The sequence below is a fragment of the Apus apus genome, chromosome 2 (assembly GCF_020740795.1).
Source record: "Apus apus isolate bApuApu2 chromosome 2, bApuApu2.pri.cur, whole genome shotgun sequence".
Taxonomy (NCBI): Eukaryota; Metazoa; Chordata; class Aves; order Apodiformes; family Apodidae; genus Apus; species Apus apus.
This window is the reverse complement of record NC_067283.1, coordinates 62,857,134-62,880,011: the sequence shown is the minus strand read 5'-3', so window position 1 is coordinate 62,880,011 and position 22,878 is coordinate 62,857,134. Positions and strand designations below refer to the sequence as shown.

The 22,878-nt window shown below is 39.5% G+C and overlaps 1 protein-coding gene across 2 annotated transcripts in view; it reads left to right on the top strand.

Moving 5' to 3' along the window:
- CDKAL1 (CDK5 regulatory subunit associated protein 1 like 1) overlaps positions 1 to 22,878 on the top strand; it is a 418,797-nt gene that overhangs the window by 139,840 nt on the left and 256,079 nt on the right. For both annotated transcript variants that reach the window (XM_051610858.1, XM_051610859.1), the window contains exon 8: positions 9,114 to 9,234. In XM_051610858.1, coding sequence (XP_051466818.1) covers positions 9,114 to 9,234 — 121 coding nt within the window. The remainder of the gene's footprint in view (positions 1 to 9,113; positions 9,235 to 22,878) is intronic.

Here is a 22,878-nt window from a genome sequence, read left to right as displayed (position 1 = left end):
GGGCATATCAGCCGGCTTCAGTGTGGTCCTCCACATGCTGCAAGGGGTGAACTGCTTTACTTCTTTCCAGGGGTTGCTGGGGAATCTCTGCTGGCATGCCTGGAGCACCTCCTCCCCTTCCTCTTCTCTTACCTTGGTGCTACCAGGGCTGTTTCTCATGCTTTATTTTCCTCGCTGCCTAGCCGTGCTTTGCCCTTTCTTACGCAGCCTTTTCCCCAAGGCCCTCGCCGGTGGCTGACAGGGTCAGCTGTGCCCTGTGGTGGGGCTGTTGGTAGTGATGCCAATTCTGTGTCCTGCACGGGGCAGCCCCTGCCTGTCCTCACAGACACTGCCCCTACAGCCCCCCACTGGCAGCACCTCACCACAGACACCCCGTGGATGCTACTACCTCTGTAACAGTATTTCTAGGAAGTAGAATTGACTTTTAAACTGAGAGTATTGAAAAGTAAAAGAACTACTGGCAAAAATTATGCAAGGGCCTATCTGCATTTGACAGGCTAAAAGAAGCAGGGTGTTGAAATCAGGTTTACAGTAAGCAATATACAGAGCTATGGTTTGTCAGTTACTTGGTGAAATGATTGTGGTTAAAAGATTCAGCATCACCCGTTTTATATGTATTAATCAGTGAGGTTAACAGCGTAACATGGTAGATGTCACCGCCTGGACTGGAAGTTTTGGAGCTATTCCTGTTTAAACAAAAATAATTATAGATTTTTATTGTCATCTAAGAATGTGGATTTATGTGTGGAAATAGTGTCATTACCAAAACCAGTAGCATTTTTTTTTCTGTTAATTGGAGAACTACTTTGACAACAAGCATTGACTTATAAAGGACTGACTTGAAGGTATTCCACCTTGCAGTTTTCAAATGAAGAGGTGGTCATTCAGCTGCACCCTTCAGCAACAGTAGTGGGTTGCATTTTGATTGTCCGTTTCTGAGAGCTTAGGAAAAGTGTGACATACTGAAGCAACGAGTTCAAAACAGTGGTACCAGTTTTCTGTGCCATTATCAGTTCTGAGAATTTAGCTTTCTAGACTGTAATTTAAAGCAAACAGTAGAGTACAATGAAGTATATACTGTAATTATGGAGAAACTGCTTCTGCAAAGTCAGATTTTAATTGCCTTTGTAAAGCATAAATAATCATGTGGCTTGATTTAAAAATCTTACCTGATGGGGCAAGAGACTTCCATTGCCATCAGCTGGTTTCTGTTCTTACCCTAAAGTTTATTGCCATTTTTGCTGTACCCATTCATGTGTTTCTGGGCATATAGTGACTATTGTGTGTTTGAGACAATCCAGGATTTTAGCTGGGTTTTGTAATTATTTTTCTCAATGTAGTTATTTCATTGATTTGGTTTAGAAAACTGTTTGGGCTGACTGTCCTGGTTATGACTGTCATCGTTATGACTTTGTGACTTTATTTTTAAGTAGTTCACAGAAACTGAAAGTGAGATACAGTGCTGGAGAAGAAAAAGCAAAAACCAAGCAATTGACATTGCTCATTGTTAAATGAGCCTGTGATATGCATGGAAGATACGTTGTTTTCCAGACCCATATGTGCACTTTTCCACACCTTAAATGAATGACCGCCTTACAGCATCCCTGTTTTTCTGTCCTATTCACATTGGTTAGACTGAGCTGAGTTTAGCTCTGTTAGAGAACCCTCCTGGCTGGGAAATTAAGAGACTACTTATGTCAAACTGGTGCAATTTAGTTATCCATAGGAAGAGTACAAACAGATGGTAAAGGAGTAGAGATGAAAGTAAGAACTTGTTTTTCTTTCCAGCAAGAGGTTCAGCTCAGTGTTTCACTCTAAAGCTAAATTTGTTCTGTCCAATCTGTGCACCCCAAAACATTAAGCAAGTTACTTGTGCTTCTGCAGCTGGATCTGACAATCCGCCTTTCAGCATCTCCCTTCCTCAGAACACAGCCTGTTTAATCTGATTCAAAATTTATTTTCCTTGAGAGTAGAGTTTTTGTCCAAAATCTCCTGAGGTTTTGGGCAGCATCCTTGATCCTGGTCAAATGCATTTCTTCACAGGGAGGTGAGGACAGAGGTCAGAGGAACTTCTCCTGTAGTCAGTTCTTAGTATAGTCCTTCTGATCTGTCAAACTGTAACCAGTATTTTGAGTTCACAGCAGATTTAACGTTTAGTCACTTTTTCAGAAACACGGTAACATCACATGATCTCAAAATGAGTAGAGTGAAGCTATTGAATCCTGGAAAACTATAGTGCCTTAACAGGGCATTTCAAGTGTTTTTGTTGTGAGAGAGGAAAATACTGTAGTTATGTAAAAAATGGTCTTGAATACTTGAATTCTTAAGTCCGTGAAATTTTTATCTGAACAAGTAGTTCCTTGTTAATAGTTACCTCCTTTTCTGCTTTACTTATTGCACTCCACTATTTTAGGGCTTACAAATTTGTTATAATTGAAAGATGAATTGGAGAAATACCAAGACTAAAAAGGTATTGTATGTTTAATTGAAAGGAAATGATGTATGAATTTTAGCAAGCTGGGCCACTTGCAGAGCTTTTTTTTGCAAGTTTGTGAATCTTGTTTTTGAAATTACATAAAATAAAGTTCAAAAAGCCCCTGTGTTCAGCTGTGTAATGCTCATATTCTGGAGTCTTCCAAACCAGAGTTGTTTTTGGAAGCTAATTACAAGTGCAGTGTTTCGTAGATGTAGGTGTTTCAAGCTAGTAACATACATACTGTATGCTTAGTAAAACCTGCACGTTTCTCTGAAGATTTTTGGTTGGTATAAGGTGGAAGGCAATCTTTTATGAAAGAGTTTTGAATTTCAGAAATCGAGTTGAACATACCACCTGCTGTCAGTAACTTGATGGGACTGTTTGCCTTGCCCAGAGTATGTTTTTTTTTCCTGTGGTGCTGTGATGCACAGGGCAAGATCAGTAATTCTGACAGCATTAGTCTGAATTCTTCTTGTAAATGAATTCTGTCTTGTAATGGACCCAGTTGCTGCCTGCACCAGTTGAATGAATTTGACTATTATACAACATCCCCACCTTTGCTGACCTAGAGGAGGAATAATTTACTTTAATTTATATTCACTGATTGGCTAGGAGCAGAGCATGTATCTTCTTCCAGTTAGGTTTGGCTTTTGTTTGTTCCCTGTATTTACTTGAGCCAGGAAATCCCACAGATGACACTCAGGGATGCCTTCACTAATGTGCTGCTGGCCAGCTGGGGTTGGTTTAGGTGGGAGCATTCACACAGCAAAATCCTAAGCCTATTAACGTCCTTGTTTCTGCACTGTCTGTGTGTGTCTGGCAGCATGTGATTGCTCTGAGGAGCTCAAGGATTCCTTTGCAATCAGTCATGTCTGCTGTGGGAGAGTTTATTTGTGCTGCTGGGCAGGGAGAAAAGATGGGAGAGGAGCTTGGGGCCTGGCCCTTGCTGCATGTGGGCTGCTCTTGTCAGAGGCAGACAAGGGCTCAGGCTCTAAACCTACCTGTCCACTGTGAGCTCACCAAGTCTGGGTTCAAAGCACCTCCAACTTCCAAGAGCCTTGGGCTCAAATACGAGTAACAGTTCAGGTTAGCTGTACTGTGTGTTAGGCAATTTGTGTTGCATCCATGTATTTCAGATGTTATTTTTTCTGTTAGTCCTGCCAGAACATCCAAAATAACTTGTTTAGAAGATTGTTTTTACCCAGTAGTTACAAAGTTAGGAGAACATAACTCTGGAAATAAATCAAATATTAGATGCCTCTTCTGCCCTTACACATATATTTTATTTGATCTTCTTAGGGTCTGTTTTCTCTTTGATAAGTTCTTGACTGTTTTTGTTACTTTCACTTAATTCTTCTGATTTTTCTTTTATATTTACTTGATGCTTCTTCAGGTTTTTTCACTGCTTTTGGCTCTTCTTTATATTTCTTCCTTTTCTTTTTCTTTGCAGAAATTTAGAACTTTGTTTTCCCATCATATGCCTTCCTTAGCTGCACTGCTCCCAGGTGCCATGTTTTCCATTGCTAACCTTAGGGAAAGGAAGCTCTATATTCATTAAGAAACGAATAATGTTGGAAGGAAATGTGTGCAAGGGTACATGAAATATTACTTAGTCCTATTCCCTGAAGATGCTGGAGAAGATCAGGCAAGCTGGTGAGAGGAGGCTGGGAAGTATAGAAGAGGACATTGGCAGCCCTCTTGTGAGGAAAAAAGTCTTTCAGGAGACTGTGAATAACCTCTGCATATAATGATGTAATCTGAAAAGGGAAAGAACGGGTCACAGAACAAGCTGAAAACAATAGAAATTGTTGCTGCCAAGGCTCGGGTTTCTTACATCTTTGAGGATTTTCTTTAAGCTCATGGTTTTTAACTACTTGAGATACCTGCACTGAAGTTTGAAGCTAACTGCTAAGAAATACTGCTCTGTGTCTGGCTGGGAGTTGTGTTTCAGTGGCACACTGTGTAGCTCCAGCAGGGTGTGCAGGGATGGGGAGGAACCCTCAATGGATGCCCTCTTCCATCTTTCAAGTACCTGTTATTTCTCGGTAGCTGCTGAGGGCTGCCAGCCTATGGACTGCAGTGAAGACAATTATTAAATACAGTAGGTCTATTAATATCTAAGAGGTATTTGCAACACTGATAGACAGTTGTTAAACTTAACTAAAGATGAGTAAGCCAGGGCACTTCCCCCTCACCCATCCTTGTATCGTACTGGCAAAAGAGCAATCCAATTTGAATCTGTTTGCTCTAATATCATTCACATGCTTCTGTGCATCAAGGTCACAGGGTTCTGACAACAGCCTGAGATTCACAGCACATTTAATGTTCTTATAATCTTATGGCAAAAATCAAATTACCTGTTCCCTTCATATTGTTGTATTTCAAGATCAGACTGTGTCACAGTCCTGAAGGACATACACATGCAGTTAGAAGTATATGTACATGCCATTAATGTTGCTTTTTTGTATGCTTTTTAGCAAGTGAAAATAAACACCTTGAAAGTATTTTCATTCTGCACACTGGTTTATAAAACTGACACATTTAAAAGCCCTTTTTTAGACTTAACAGTAGGATTTAATATCCTGATTAATTCATTCTAACCTCACCCCCTCTTTGAACAATACCAAGTCATGTGAATTGCATCTACTGACTTTTATGTAAAGGTGAGGTTAATTCTAAACAGTTCTGAAAAGTAGAGAGCTCTGATTAATTTTAAATTGTTTCTAGCTTGATTTCATTTACATTTGCTGTTAGTGATTCTGCTCTATAAGCATCCTCACTGGACTTGGTTAGTACTACTGCTGCGTTGCAAGCTGCATTAATTATTTATTAATCAGTTAAAAACTGCTCTGAAGCATGAACTAAGCCACTGATCTTTTCAGGTTTTTAAATAGGAATTTATCCATGTGGAAATAGGAAAGTTACCTATATGGCGGAAAAGGTTTACAGGACTAGAATGTTTAAGCTCTCAAATATAACCATACTAGATGTGTTTGTCATTAAACTGTGTTTCAAGGTCTTAATCTTCCAGTGGGCCATCAAAAAAGGAGTGGTTCTTGTTTGGTATCACTTATTGTTATGGAAGAGCAAGTGTCATTAGTTTGGTTTTCAAAAACGTTGTGCCAAACTTAAAAAGAGTAAAGAAACAAAATAAGAAAAAAAATTTAAAAATACTTCTTTTAAGTTTAGGACAATTGTTCTGCTTAGTTAAGCCTGTGAAGTCAAGAGAGAAGGTAAGTTTATCAGATTAAATGCTCTAGAAATAAAGATTAAATGCTCTAGAAGTAAAGCTTGATTCCAATGTTTTGCCCCTTTTTAAGCTTTGAAAGGAGGTAATAAATGAGATTTAAAAATACAACTTTTTCTGTTTGGGCTTGATGTTGGTTTGGGCTTGACAATACTGGGCAGACAGTTTTAAAAAAAATGTTGCTTAACTTTTTCCTTATTGAAGAAGGCAAAATATTTGTTTTTCAGTTTTCTTGAAATAAATGTGGGGAAAAAAGATTTACAGCATGTGAAAAAGTATGATTCAGTGTTTATCAAGTTATGTTTTATTAATAGCAACAATGCTGTAAACAGATGCTTTAGTGATTACTTAAAATGGAACAAAATAGTCCTCGTATGGAGTAGGGGAAAAAGGATTTAAGGTCACGAATACTGTAAACGGAGGGATTTCTGCTTTAAAAAGAGAAAAAGTACAGCACAAATTACAGTAGTTGAGTATGCATGTGCTGCTTGCTTTCTGGAACGTTAAACTCATTTTCCAGTACTGTTTGGGTTGTTTTTACCCTCTGCTGTCTGTAGTGAAAAATACAGAGATGTTACCATTCTTGACTACCACACAGGTTTTGCAGGCCTCATATTAACTTGAACTTCAGTATCACTCAGTAGGCATATGGGAAAAACTGTGGCTGTGCTTCTTGTGAAAATAAACCGCCATATTTGATTGTCAGGCCCTAGATTTCCTGAGCTTGGGAGAGGGGTTGGGAGGAGTGTTAGCGCTCAGTGAATCATGTGGGAGGTGATCACAGGGCTCGGGTGTCTTTCCTGAATGAAGAAATTCTGAAGGTATGAGAGGCTAGGCCCTATGCTCTCTGTGAGTTATATTCTACATGCAAGTGGCCTAAGTTCTGTTGTCTAATGTGTAATAAGGTAACCTGTCTGGCACCCGGAAAGCAAAGTTCTCTAGCAATGTAGATGTAGTACTTTTATTTAACAAGGTTTCTTAGACTACCCATAGCGTTTTGTTGTTTTCATTTTTCTAAGAAAACATGGATTATAAAGTTTTGCCCCCTGCTCAGGTCTGTCATTATTTCCATTTCCCTCCCTCCTTATTGGTTTTTAGTCCTTTGACAGGTTTCAGACAGATTTGTGGCAAGTTTTATGGTCTAAAGGGTACTTTTTTTCCCCAGAAGTAACATGAAAAAGTTTGCCTCTTTGATTAATGCTCCCAGTATGAGAAAGGGAGAGCATGAGCCAAGTTCTTATTAGACAGCAGTAATTCATTGTTTCTGGTGAGGGTATGCATTCAGAGGAGACAGTGTGTCATTGATTCTGTGCTCTGTGATATTACTTGTTGGGCAGGCGGGAAGCAGGACACAGGTTTGGGATTTTTTTTTGTAGTTTGTTGGTTTTATTTTGTTTGTTAAACTTCAGAATGGTGGCTTGACCTCAATTCATATGGATTTTAACTTCTGGGTAGCTGCTTGTTATGTTGTTAAGCCTGATGGTTTTAAGACTACTGTGAATCCTTCCACTATATTTTTCAGCCATAATTCCTAATACATGTTAATACGGTAATGCAATTGAATATTTTAAAAATTGATAAACTGGTTTATTCCAAAGAAACCATGGTATTAAGAAATACCTTTGTATTAGGAAATATGCAAAGGAATGTTCTTTGCTTCTAGATTAATTTTCATGCCTATCATAATGCAGTCAATTCTTTTATACAAGTAAATAAATGCAACTCCTTAATGAAACATTAGACTGGAAAATAACTGATAGTATTGTGAGACAAAGATACTGCTGTTATTGTCATGAAAAGGCAGAAGTGAGTAATTTAGCAAATGTTAATGGCATAGGTACCATATTACTAAATCCACAGCAGGATAACATTTTTGTCAAATGCAACTGCAAAAATAGTGCCTTTTAAATTCCTGTTGATGTTATGCTGTCTCATTTTATTATTAATCGTGATGATATCAGGCCAGTTCTTCTCACTTCTTCATTAGGTCACATCATTGAGAATTTTTATGTATCTTAAAAAAATCTGGGAAAGATGGTATGCCAGAAGTAGTTGTTCAATTGCCGTAGCACAGAAATAAATTCAGAGTATGAATGTGGTGTTATAAAAAAATTAATTAATGACTCCTCAAAACAGATAGTGGAGAAGGATTTTGACCTTGGATGGATTAGTGGAGTGGATGAATTAATTTTGCAAATATGTCTTGGTAGTGTAAGCTAGGAGATTTGTTTGAACATGTTTCTTAATTGATTTGGATTGGCTACCTACTTTGCTTTTCTAGGTATAGCTCAGGTAGTACTTGGTATTTTCTACTTTACTTTAGTCTACTGCTCCGATACACAACCCCCCCCCCCGCTTTTTCCTTTTTAGGGTGTAGGGTGTTGGTTCTGAGGTGTAAGCTTCTTTTTCCAAAATTTTTGCCAGATTGTACCTTTAGTTCCATGTACTGTCATGAGTTTTCCAGCTTCAACAGATAAACCCTCTCTCTCTTTCTTCCACTCCAAGTAGTGGTTACTTTCCACCTTTTTTTCAGGCATCTAGCATTAGCTTTCCCTTGCTGTCTCTTATCTGCCTATTCTAGGTTTTGTGGAATAAATGGTTCAAGTCTTATGTTTATAACTCGGGCCCATTTTATGCTACCTCTCGCTGTAATATACACTTAATTGTTTTTATTCTTCATTGTTAAATCTTGCTTCTGAGTATTGGGGAACTCTGTCATTTGTGCTCTTTAAACGTAGGACTTGATGTGCAGTGATTGATGTGCCTTTGTAGGCAGCTGGTGATAGTATTTGCTCTCTGAAGCAAAAGGAAGGGAAACTCAGGAAGGGAGTTGTGAGACCATTTTCTAACTTTCAGTTTCCTTAGTGTAGGAGAAATATGCCTAAATCTTGATAGTCAGCTTAGCCGTGAACATGTTACTAACATACACTTTACAGCACTTTCCCTCAGACAGAGAGTCAGGTGACTTTGACTGAAATGTGTGGTTCTTCATACCGTGAGCTAAAAAATACCTTTTTGTTTATTACATACTAGTTTAGGCTTGAATGAAATTTTGGCAAAAAATACTTTAATCCTGCCATGCAACTTATTTAAATATTGCTATGTTGATATTTGTTTGAGAAGCAGAAAATGAAGGTGCTTAGATAATCTTAATTTAATAAACCAGAAAATGCAAGTGTGAAAAGATAATTGAATGAAATTATTTGTTCATTTTAATATTATTTATTTTACCTGTCAGTGTCTCTTCTTAAATGCTCCAGCTGGTGGAAATGAATTCTTACATCTCATTCTCATTTTCAAACTTTGATGTATAAACACTACTTCTGAAGAAGAGCAAATGAAATCAAACACGTACTTTGTGTTGACTGCATTTTTGTGCTTGATTTGAAGGTCATTCTGTGAGACTGCTGGGTCAGAAAAAGGATAATGGAAAACGTTTGGGGGGAGCACGACTGGATTTACCGAAGATTAGGAGGAATCCACTGATAGAAATAATTTCCATTAATACAGGGTAAGAATCTTCCAAGCTTATAAAATATTCAGTACTGCCTGGGAATTCAATTTATCTCTTTCTGCAGGCCTGGTGTTTTACTCCTAGGTTATGCAGAAGGAAGCAGGTTGATAGTAAAAGTTTCTTAAATAGTAGAAGTTTTTTTTAAATGGCATTTTTTTCTGGAAAAGGAGTCTCTGCTTGTTTGGATACAAGAATTCTGCTGCTGTGCATTCAACTGCACAGTCTTCTTTGTAAGTTCATCTAACACCTTCTCAAATGAAAAAGTCCTAAGAAAATTGGAGTTCTCAGGGTTTTTTTCCTGTGGTTTTTTGAGTTCTAAGAAAGCAGTTCTGGAATATCATTAGTAACTCTGTATTAGTAAGATCTATAAACGTAGCTAAGATCTGTAAACACCTGATTGTAAGCTCAGATGTATCAATGGCTAAATTGGATACATTTATTTACTTTTTGCCCCTCTAATTAGTTTGTAAAGAGTTATCCTGCTTGTATTTCAGCTTTTTCTTTGTTTGAATAAGCTACCCTCTGCTTTTAAAGCAACTCTGGATGCCTAGTTCTCCATAAAACTACAAGAATTTTCTGTTCCATATTTCTACTCTGAGCAATTCTATTTTAATCTTCCTTCCCTTTATGCTTTCCTTTTCTTAACTCCACTTGGTCATGTCCCATTTGGCCCGTCTCTTAAAATAATAAAAAAGAAGAAACAAAACAAACAACAAAAAAACACTTCTGATTTTCCCATGTTCTCCAACTTAGGTTTTAAATCCCCAGCTGGTAAAATATAAAATGCATTACTCTCGATGTCCCTGTTAGGTGTGAACTTACTGCCTAGAGGGGAAAAAAAAAAGAAGTGGTAGACCTTAGCTCTCTCTTTTTTTTTTTTTTTTTTTTTAGCTTAGTCTAGCACTTTTTAAAACATTTCATAGAAGACTTCTGCTGCTATCCTTTTTCTTTCTTGTCTAATCTTGCCTTCATATTTTACTGTAAAACCTAGTGTGCTGCTTAGGTCGGAATACGTTCAAGGCTTAGTGTGGTTACTGTTTCTTCCTCTGACTTACAGTAAGCATATAAGTGACATTTTGTCACATTGCTGACACTATAATACCTCTTTAAACTGCAGTTCCTTACATTTTTTGTATTTTGAAGTCTGGATATGAGGTCTTATGGTAGAGTTACTTTAAATGATCTACATTTTTTCCCCGTATGGTATTTCCTGTTGACATCTTGTTTGTGCCCATGTAATCAAAGTCTTTTTCATGATTAAAAATAAGTAAAGTATTCTTTTACGTTTGGTTGTATCTGACTTTCACACGATATAAATGCGAGATACAAAAGCACCCCCATTTACAAAAACGGAAAGGAGGGAAGTGAATGATGTGGAGAGTGAGAAAGAGGAATGGAATATTGTAAAAACAAATGCCCAAAGGAAGAGACTTCCCTCCAAGCCTAAGATGCCCCTGCAGAACCATTTCACAGTTCTGCAGACTGAAAGGGAAGAGCAATCCATGCAAGATAAGCTGCCAGATCTGACTAGGGCAGCTTGCTCGGCACATTGTGTAACGTGTGCTCAGAGGAAGCAGTGATGAGTAACACCGTTCTTAGAGGTACTGAGGGACCCATTTGCAGACCAGACCCACTTGCTAGAGAAGTCTGCAGCTTACTGGGGGCTTGTATCAGAGAGGTAACAAAAAGGATACACAAACTTGTACAGCCCACCAACTATTATTCTCCTACTGTTTCACGTGGGCAGCAATGATAGGAGATAACCTGAAGACTATCAGGAAAGAACATAGAGCACTGGGAGAGGTGGTGAAAGGCTCAGGAGCACAGGTAGTGTTCTCATCAATCCTCTCGGTCAAAGGGAAAGTGCTGCAAGGGGCCAACTGAGTTGGAAAAGTTAACAAATGATAACAGGAGTGGTGCCAGAGTGAGGGCTTTGGCTACATAGACCACAGGACTCACTTTGAAAAGCCTGGTCTCTTGGGAGCTGATGAGAACAGATTTTGGTCTCTTGAAGGATCTGCTTGGTAGGATACCATGGAACAAAGCTCTGGAAGGAATGGGAGCCCAGGAAAGCTGGTCCATATTCAAGGATTACTTCCTCCATGCCCAGGAGCTTTGTGTCCCAATGACAAAAAAAAAAGGCAGGCAGGAGAGCCATGAGGCCTGTATGGGTGAGCAAAGAGCTTGTTGACAAAGTTAAGTATAAAAACAAGGTATACAGAGAGTGGAAGCAGGGCCAGGCATCCTAAGGGGAGTACAGACAAGTTGTCGGAGAAGCAAGGGATTGGGTAAGGAGGGCTGAAGCACAGGCAGAGTTGGACCTGGCCTGGGATGTTAAGAATAACAAGAAAAGTTTCTACAGGTATATCAGCAACAAGAGGAAGATGAGGGAAACTGTGGGCCCACTTCAGAAGGGAAGTGGAGACCTGGCCATGCAGGACATAGAGAAGGCTGAGGTACTCAATTACTACCTTGCCTTAGTCTTCACCAGTAAAGGCTTTGTTCACACCATTCAAGTTAGAGAAAGCAAAGGCATGGACTGTGAAAAGGAAGATCTCCCCACTGTAGGAGAAGAGCAGGTTCATGACCATCTGAAGGACCTGAAGGTGCACAAGTCCACGGGACCTGACAGGATTCATCCATGGCTCCTGAATGAACTAACTGATGAAGCTGAAAAGCCTCTGTCCGTCATAGTTGAAAAGTCTTGGCAGTCTGGAGAAATCTCCACTGACTGGAAAAAGGGAAACATAACTCTCATTTTCAAGAAGGGAAAAAATGAAGACGCAGGAAACTATAGACCAGTCAGTCTCACCTCTGTGCATGGCAAGATCAAAGAGCAGATCCATCCTCCTGAAGGCTCTGCTAAGGCACACGGAAAACAAAGAGGTGATTGGTGACAGCCAGCATGGCTTCACCAAGGGCAAATCTTGCCTGACTAATTTGGTGGCTTTCTACAATGAGATCACTGCATCGGTGGACAAAGGAAAAGCAAATGACGTCATCTACCTGAACCTGTGCAAAGCTTTTGATACTGTCCCACACAACATCCTGGTATCAAAACTGGAACAGAAAGGATTTGATGGGTGGACCACTTGTTAGGTAAGGTTGAGTGTCGAACTCCAAGAGTGGTGATCAATGGCTTGATGTCCAGGTGGAGACCTGTGGCGAATGGTGTTCCTCAAGGGTCAGTACTTGGACCAAAGTGTGTGGTGACGTTGACTTGGTGGAGGGAAGGGAGGCCATCCAGAGGGATCTTGACAGGCTCAGGAAGTGGGCTTGTGCAAACTGAATGAAGTTCAACAAAGCCATGTGCAAGTAGTTGGGGCAATCCCAAGCACAAATACAGGCTTGGATCGAAAACAGTCTGGGGAGAAAGACTTGGGAGTGGTGATGGACAAGAAGCTCAACGTGAGCTGGCAATGTGCACTTGCAACCCAGAAAGCCAACTGTGTCCTGGACTGCATAAAAAGAAACATGGCCAGCAGGGCCAGGGAGGTGATTCTCCCCCTTGGCTTTAGTGAGGCTCCGCCTGGAGTACTGTGTCAAATTCTGGATCCCCTAACATAAGAACGACATGGAGCTCATGGAGAAAGTCCAGAGAAGGTCCATGAAGATGATCTGAGGGCTGGAGCACTTCTCCTATGAGGACAGGCTGAGAGAGTTGGGGCTCTTCAGCCTGGAGAAGAGAAGGCTCCAGGTAGACCTTATAGCAGCCTTCCAGTGCTGGGAGCGGCTTTTTACAAGGGTTGTAGTAAGAGGAAAAGAGGTAGTGGATCAAAACTGGAAGAGGGGAGATTTAAGTTAGACATTAGGAGGAAATTCTTTAGTGTGAGGCTGGTGAGACATTGGAACAGGTTGCCTGGGGAAGTTGTGGAAGCCTTATTCCTGGAAGTGTTGAAGACCAGGTTGGATGGGGCCCTGAGCAACGTAGCCTAGTGGAAGGTGTCCTTGCCCGTGCAGTGGGATTTGAACTAGATAATCTTTAAGGTCCCTTCCAACCCAAACCACTCTAGGATTCTTTGATTCTTTTCTGTTAATATTTATGACAATTTAATGCAGTGATATCTTTCTAGTTGTGTTGTCAAGTAGGTAAATTGATTGAGCCATGGTCTTGTTCACATGTCTTTTGATTTGTAGTAGTGCATTTAGGATGGTAAAAGGTATTGCAATTTCCAATGCCTTGTAATTGCTAGCCTAATTATAGAAGTTAATAGAAGCAGGGTACTGTAGGGTATATACACTCACATTAGGTGACTGATGAGAGTAAAAACCCTTTGAGTTGTTTTTTTTTTTTTGGTCATATTTTGAACATACCTATTTTCATACTAGGTTTTAAAAAAAAATATTTCCCAGGTTGGTCAAACTGCAGACAGCTTACGTCTAATATATTACCTTTGGAAAACCTCTTAACTTACAACCTGATAGTTTACAAACACTAATTACTTCGCATAGTATTGACCTGCTGTTCTTGAGTCAATACGTTAGGTATTTTATACCATAGGAGAATCTAAAAAATACTAGAAGCCACAAAAAATATTTTGTGGAGAATTAAGCCAAGTAGGACTTGATAGGACCTAAGTATTCTGAAAACCTCAAAGAAACATGTTGGTTTGTAGAAGACATCTAAATTAACTAATGTGCCATTCTATGTCATATCAGATACTCAAGGAATCCCGTCTCACTTGAAATGCAGGTTGTTGTGTTTTCCTGGCCTGCCTTCCTCTTACCCCTTCCCACCCTCTCTACCTGTGTATTGCAGGTGACTTTTTTAGTTACTACTCTGGGCTTGAAAATTAAAACATTAAAACAAAGCTGTAGGAAGACAGCAGTGCTCAGCAGTCTCTGGAAATAAAATATAATCAGTGAAGAACAAGACAGTATATGTTACTGTAACTTGACTCTTTATTTTGTCAGCTTACCTTAGTAGTCCAGCTATGGCAATTTTTAGTACCAACAGCACAGTTGATCTTAGCTGTTTTCCCTATGTAAAGACTGGAGAAAACACTGGTTTTGGTACAAGGTCTTAAAATAGTAAGAAATACTTAGTTAAAAATACTTATTTCCTCTTTGGAAATACATTTGTCTGGGCTGTTGAGTGATAGTGTCTGGGAGCAGCATGGATAGGGCTGCTCTGTGAAGGAGGACAAGGGACCTGAGGTTGCACCAGCAGTGGCAGTGCGTGCACCCGTGGGACACCCCATGCCACGGGGCCTGAGCACTGTGGGTGGCAGGATCCATCAGCAGTCCCAGATGTGGCAAATGATCAACCAGGGCCTGGGTCTATTCAGAGACTCTAGTCAGAATCAAAAGAAAATGAGCTGGACGCAGGACTCTGAAGAAGGCTACACATAACTTAAGTCTAAGGTCCATCCTGGAGATGGGCACAGGCTGGAGGTTGGCATGGTATTTAAGCTCAAGCCAGGATTTGGGGACACAGGCCTGAGCTTAACTGGGTCTTCTGGGACAGAAAGGGCTGGTGGAGACAGCAGCTGAAACTGGTCAGTTCAGTTAGGGCCTGATGGTCTTCATAGGCCAGTGATGAGTGTTTGTATGTTATCATATACACATGGGGTCTTAATGAGCTATTGGCCTGTTCTGAAATTCTTTTGGGGAAGAAGAGCTTGTTGGAGCATGTGTATCCCTCAGCCCCAAAGTGCTGGAGTATTTGACCCTTTCTTTCTTCAGTAGTACACATACCTTTATGTACCTGGACACCTGACAGGTGGAACTGTTCTTCTGAGAATTCAGTAGGACCAGTTTATTTTTGGGAGTATTCAGACATGCTGATTGTTAAGATAACTCTCATCCTCATACGACTGTGTTTGAGAATGTGGGTGCAATTGAAATGCAACATTGTAAACAAAGTTTGTTTCTTAACTCAATGGTGTCAAATTATCTTCAGTAATTTTGACTTGAGGCTTCTTGTTATTGATTCCTTCTTCTGTCAAGTACTGAGGAGAAGGGTTCTGTCCTTGTCCAGACACTGTCCTGAAGAGTCTTGTATAACTGTGAGCTTTCTCCTGACTTGCCCATGCACAAATACATGCCTACATATGCACACATCCTTGTGTGGCTATTTTTCCCAGACTGTGGCTCCTTCGCTGCTCCTCTGCATGAATCAAGTCTGTTCTATCAAGGGACAAACATACTGTCTCTTCACTACAGTATGCAGTCTGTAATAGTACAACTACTACTTCTAGAACCAAAATTATACCCATCAGGTATGGAATACCTGTCAAGATGAGTGCCGCCTCTGTCAATTGTGGGCCAGCTCAGACTTCTCAAGATAGTGGTACATTTGTCCCTAAAATGGTGGTGTTGTGCCCTTAAAGGGACCTGGATCTTTTTCAGTGTTTGGCATTTTTTTGGAAATGACAGGGTTTTCTACTGTTAATTTTGGTTGCTTTGAGATATGCTGTTTTCTTGTTTAGAAATCAAAACTAGCTTTATCTGTTTAATTTACCATGGCAGTTCATTGTCAATAGACAAACCTTCCATCCCAGGAGCAACATGTTTCAGAGTTTCCAAGTATGTTTGCAGAGTGTATGGTGAGTAGCAGAATGAGGGCACAAGAGACTTAGCAGACTTCTCTAGCACACAAAGAGATTAGTGAATCTAAATGTTTCCATGTGCCAAATACGTAAAGAATCCTTACCATCCCAGTATCCCATACAGGCTGTAGACTGACTTCTGTAATTTCCTCCTAAGGAACAAATGACCCTTTCTTCCTGTATTATTTGCTTTCTCTGTTATCACTTAGAAAACATCTTCCAATGTTTTAAAAACAAATTAGTAATTTTTATTTTATTAGTAGAATAGGTAATTAATAAAAATCAGTCATTCCAGCACAGCTTGGATACTTGTCTTAGTATCTAGTACATTTTGTAGTGATATTAGTGGATCTGAACCTAGAAACAGTGATTTTTTTATTGTCCTCTAAATTAACTTTCTGTTTTTAATTAATGGCATTTGGTTTGAATCTCTTTTTATGTCCTAAGCATGTTTTGTGCAGGTCATCCTAGTGGAACAAGCAAGGTAGTAATAGTAGAATAGAATGTTAAATAGTGTTTGGAGAAAAGGCATGAAGCGAGTTAGTTTGAAGCAAGTACGAGAAATGTTCTCAAATTCATTTTGCATTACACTTCATTTTGGTCTAGGGAAAAATCTTTTCTCCTTGTGAGCTCATCTCCATTAGTTTGAGTCTTGCAACCTATGTAGCCACTGTGACAGCTCTCTTTAATGAGATCAGCCCTTGATCTTCCACCTCTTAATTAGGTAATTCTGTATTCTGACCTCTCTCTACTTTGTAGCTTGCGCTGTTACTTACTGATCTGTCTGTTGTTGGCATGGCCTGAGCTCTCTTACATCCAAATTGCTACCACTCACATATATTTCAAATTCAACTTAATTTGTGCTTTGTCTGGGTATCTTGGGAAGCATGAGAGGAGTGTAGTATGAGCTGAATATGAGGCCACACTAGAACTTACTGTTGGATGGGTTTGCACATGGGTGAAGTGCTTTGTGTACTTGTTCTGGAATTTTTGCCTCTCCCTTTCCTTCTGGATCAGGCAAATAATTGTATTGCTGATGTGCCTGGTTAGAGAAGAATAAACATACATTATACAGGGGATTAGAGACCAAAGGGAATAAAGCAATATGCATGCATGCGTTAGAATATATTGAGAGCTAAGATCTGGTGCAACTCTTGTTAAATTTGCAGTATGAATATACCCAAAAAAGCCATGTTTCTCTCCAAGTTTCCATGTTGTTCTCCCTCATCCTAAGACATGGCATGAATCCCATATAGTCTCATTCTTTTCTTCTTCTACAGATTCCCCTGTTGAGCTACTTGGAGGACAGAGACATGTTTAAGATTCAGCACAGCAAACAGAGCATGTGGGTTTGAGTGCAGTTCTGAGGACGTACAGAACCATAGTTAGTCCAAGAGGACAGTGGAAGCACTGTCCACTTCTTAATCTGCATGTCTGTGTATCTTTTCTTTTGGAAGAAAAGCTTTTAAAAGCATTGTTAAAATGAAAAGTAAATTAAAATTGCCCATTCAACCAAGCCAATAGATTATGCCTGTAGTGCAAGAGCACCTTACAGAAGATCAGCACGCTACTTTGTCTCAGAAAGATGTCCAGATCTACTTTTCAGTCTTAAATACTAATTAAGGCATAACACTTCAAACTTTGTATTCTCAGTGTTGAAGAAATGCAAACTTTCTTCTCACAGGATGGTCCTTACTAGCAAATTTTATGTTGGGAGTGAACATATATAGTAGTGCTTAGGACTTTCTTTAGAAGTCCTTGATGTTTCTTGCTAAATTTGTAGGATTTGTTTAGGCCATGCTCTGAAGTTCTGTTGTGGGGGCTCATTCAGAATGTTTCTAAGCTGCTGATCGATCTGAATGTGGCACATGAATTGTAAAAAAATTTAGTTCTATGTACAGTACTTGTTTTGTTTTATGAATCAAGTAGTGAAAAACTTGGCTTGCAACGCTGATCCCGCAATATTCTGTTCCTGCTGTACCATTTCAGAGTCTCTTTTCCAGAAGTTAGGTCTTTTCTTCCCCTCCTTTTGCAATGCTACTTTCCACTTTTGTATGAGACCTGCATACCACAGAGTGACTGCAGAGCCATGCTATTATTTGACACTGTGAGCTTTCTGTAAGAAAGGGAAACATGGTCATAAACAAGGTGGATGTGGATTATAAAGGAGCACTGTGCTGATTAACTGCATGTTTGCCGTGATCTGTCCTTTCCAAAGAGTGACTTTAAATGGATCATTTGCAATGTACTACAGAGATGAACTAGGAGGCACTAGGATTTTTAAAACTTATGATAGCAAATTACTGTTTGATTAGGTCATAAATAGAGGCCCAAATTGTGACTGTTAAATTGCTGAGCTCTTGCTGCAGTGGCCTGTATTGCCTGTCCAGATTGTTGGACAACTGAGTTGTCTGAGCTAGATTTTTACCTTTTTGTGGCATTCAGCAAACATCATCTACACCCATCTTTGAAAAAACCTTGTGCATTCACATAATCTCTGACTTGGTTATAACTGGGATGAGTTTTCTGGAGGCACTGCCTTGAAATCATATCAAAATATCTTTGCTCAGGAAAGGATGATGTGGCTTAAGTCTGAGAGCTTCACAGAATGTTAGGGGTTGGAAGGGAACTCTGGGAATTGAATCCAGCCCCACTGCCAGAGCAGAACCACCACAGAATCTAAGGCAGGTCACTCAGAAACATGTCCAGACAGGTCTTGAAAGTCTCCACAGAAGGAGACTCCACAGCCTCTGGGCAGCCTGTTCCAGTGCTCCGTCACCCTCACAGTAGAGAAGTTTTTTGTCATGTTGAGGTGGAACTTCCTGTGTTGTGGTTTACATCCACTGCCCCATGTTGTATCACAGAGCATGACTGAAAAAAGATTGGTCCCTCCTTCTTGATGCCCACCCTTCAGATACTTATATATATTAATAAGATCCCCTCTCATTCTTCTCTTCTCTAGACTAAACAGCCCCAGGTTTCTCAGCCTTTCCTCATAAAACAAGTGTTCCAGTCCCTTAATGATCCTTGTAGCCTCTGTTGGACTCGCTCAAGTAAATCCCTGTCCCTCTTGAACTGGGCAGCTCAGAACTGGACACAATACTCCAGATGGGGTCTTACTAGGGCAAAGTAGAGGGGGAGGAGAATCTCCCTTGACCTGCTGGACACACTCCTCTTAATGCACCCCAGGCTACCATTGGCCTTCTTAGTCCCCAGGGCACATTGCTGTCCCATGGATAACTTGTTGTCCACGAGGACTCCAAAGTTCTTCTACACAGAGCTGCTTTCGAGCAGGTCAGCTCCTAATCTGTACTGGTGCCTGTTATTCCTCCCCAGGTGCAGGACTCTATACTTACTCTGGTTGAACCTCATTAGGTTCCTCTTTGCCCAGCTCTCCAGCCTGTCCAGATCTTGCTGAGTGGCCATACAGCCTTTTGGTGAATCAGCCAGTCCTCCCAATTTGGTATAATCAGCAAACTTGCTGAGGATACACTCTCTCCCCTCATCCAGGTTGTTGATGAAGATGTTCAACAGGGCAACCCAGCACTGATCCCCGGGGGACTCCACTAGTTACAGGTCTCCAGCTGGACTCTGCACCTTTGATCACTACCCTCTGGGCTCTGTTGTGTAGCCAAATCTCAATCCGTCCCACTGTTCACTCTTCTACCCCACAGTTGTGAAGGCGTTGCCCTTCTGTACTGAAATTAGTGGGATATTTCAGTTACAATCTCATCAATTCAGCAAAATAATCCCTATTTCTTTGTGTGTTTACTGACTTGAACTCCAATCTATTCCCTAGTACAATGTTATCTCTAGATAAATATAGAGAGATGGAAGACGTAAATCTTTTTGGTATGGGAAAAATTGGATTACCTTCTGTTTGACAGTGATAGACTTGGGTTTTTGGCAGCTGGTTATATACTTTTTTTTCTGTCCAACTGTGCTGCAATGTTTTTAACATTTCCAGCTTCTAAAATATTGCTGTCCCCATCTTAAATGAATAGTGAGTCTGAATCACAAATCTGTTCATATTTTGTGAAAATATTTGAATACTTACAATAATGAATTTCATGTCTTCAATTTACTTAATTTAGTTTGTTCATTAGTAACATAGAGATTTTCTATATTTTAATGTTTAACTTTTCAAGATACTCATATAAGTGACACTGCAGCTGAAAGAAGATTTTTATTTTAGAATACAAGATCCATACATGTTTTGATTTGCATTCAATATTATACTTGGAGAGGCAAAATAATTATCGTAATATATTCTACAATTGTGTATTATATTACCATTTATTATATTTACTTGAATTCAAGATAAATGCTTAGACTGAACTCCCCAAGAAATATGAAATGATACAGTTACTTGGGCCCTACCTTGGCTTATAATATTTAAATGAATGCTTTTCATAACTCTTCAGCTCAAACATGTATGACATGCCAGAGCCTGTCATGTCAGTTACCCTGAGGAAGCAGAGAAGGTAGAAAGTCTGGAAAGATAGTGTATGTCTTTTTGAAAGGAAACCTCTGCATTAGGCTTTTTTGTTTATATTTTAATCAATATTTGCATGTACATATGTACATAAGTTTAGATTCTAGCTATACTAGATACTAAGCATGTATTTCAACCATGCATGTACCAGATATCAATCTGTTCTGCTTTGGCACACTTCACAAAATAATTTATATGGGAATGATAGATGGTGTGGTTCTGTGTATTTATATGAAAGGCATTTTAATTTTAAACATAAAATCTAAGTAGCTAGTATTCCAAAGCTTGCAGAAACCACAATGCTGTAACAGAGGGAAAAGGAAAAACAGTTGTTTACAACAGAAAGTTTTAACAGTCTACTTTTTTGCCTAAGGTCTCTTTCCACTGCAACTTACTGTAACTCACATCCAAGGTCATTATTTCCTAATTAGATATTTAAATAGCATATTGATGACACTCTCTGAAGGATTGCTGTTTTCAGTTATTACTAATTTCTTGACACTATAATAATTCACTTTTGAGGGACGGAATATAACATTATATATAACAGTCTGCTACAAAATCTCTAGGTGCTACATGGTAACGATTTCACCCAGATATGGAAAATAATGTATTGTTCATCATAAAGAGATGACACATCAGTCTGGCTCCCATTCTCGTCCTACCAACTGTTGTGCTTGTACTCATTTCTCTGTGTCTCTGTCCCCATTGCTGAGGACAAGCCTGGTCACTTATGGTTCCTCATGCAGAATAAGTGAGAGAAGTACTGTATTCTACTAGTTAGCCTCCTTGAGCAGCTTATTTAGAGAGGTAATTTAAGAAAGCAGAAAAGATAGTCGGTGGATTGGGGCCAGGAAAGAACTATTTTATTCACTCCTGATTATCTCTATTTCTGTCTCCTGCCAAACATCAATGGTTGTTACAGCTGATTCTGTTCAGTTAGACTTGTACTTCCTTCAGTGCCAAAAATCCCCAGCCTCTACTGTCAGTTAATGGAATTGCTTATTGAAATCAACAGCTGAGGGCAGGAGGACTTACCCCTTTGGTTATACTGGTGGAGACGGCCAGGATCTTCTTCATTTCACAGTAGTATTAGGCCTGATCAACTTTGTCAGACTATCTGAAGTTCAATATTATAAATTCCCTTCTGCTGGTGGGAAGCTGGAACCTATAGATGTCTTCAGTTTCTCTTACTTTTGCACGTGGTAGTTCTGCCATTTGTGCTGACCTGTATTATATAAGATTGCTTTGATGAGTAGTGAGTATGATATACGTGTTTTACAGATTCTTCTAGAGTAAATGACTGCTACAGTCCTAACCTGAAAGATGACCTTGAGTTCAAGGTGATCCCGCACAAAAAGGAAGATGCTTATACACAAAAAGATTATTACATACACATTCACTATATAATTAGGGTATCAACATCTTAATATTTACCTGAAAGAAGGTAATTTTTTTCTCTTACACTTTATGACTGTTGTCTTTCAACTTTGTACGTCTTCATGATTTCTGCCACTTACTCTCTTTGCAACACTACTTCTTTCTCATTTTTAGAGTCTTCACTGCTTCAACTCACTTGTTTGAACTTCAGTTCTATCCATGCGTTTTTAAGTACAGAACGTATGAAACTCTTCAGCTACATCATCTGAATTTCTCTGATACCAGGCTGTCTTTACTTTCCCTATAAGGATTGGAGCATGCTCCCCTGCCAAGACTAATTTAGAGAGGAAAAGAAAAAGTTCAAAGGGTCTTTAAACAACTTTTTCATTAGTATATTACATACCTGCAGTTGTGACATCATTTGTGGTATGATTTGAAGACTAGTATTCATTTCTGAGATTTTATTTTTCATTGCTGTTGTTAAATGTTGTTTGAACAGATCTAGGACAAGCATGTTTTTAATGAACAGCATACGTTGTGTCTTATTCCAAGAAATGTTCAGCCAATCCTTCATTAAGTTTACTGACATATGATACCTAAGAATTATTCCAGTAACTAGTTGTTGCTCTGGCATTATTCTGCTACTAAAAATGATATGCAACAGCAATTCCATATTAGTGCTAGTACTGTCAACTGTACTGTAACACATATTTTTCATTCCTCTTATGCTGATGCATTTTGCTCCTCTTTCTTTAATGGCGCCATTTGATGGCAAGTCAAAGTGAATTGGCATCTAATCTGCATATCCACTTTGCTCTTTACATAGTCCAGTCATATGCTGTTCACATGCAGTGAGATTTGTCAATGGTATCAGAAGGTCCATGTTGGTAAAGTTCTTTGCCACAGGCCAAAACCATTACGACACAGTGGTTGTACACACCAAGCATCTCTGGCCTGGAATTCTTGCTGTGCAGTGTTTTGTGTTCATGCTGTTTCTTGATCTCTCCGTTTTTGACAAAGGCTGTTTAAGTACACATAAATTCTGCAACTTTTTTTTCTGGGTCAGGAAAGCTTCCCCTTTTGAGTCTGCTGAATGACTTCTGCATTGAGTTAGAAGAAAATAGTTTGTTTTGATTGTTTCCATTTTTACACATTTGCCTCCCTTAGGTTAGTTCCTCACAGCCTCACTAATTTTAACTTTTTCTGTATATAGTG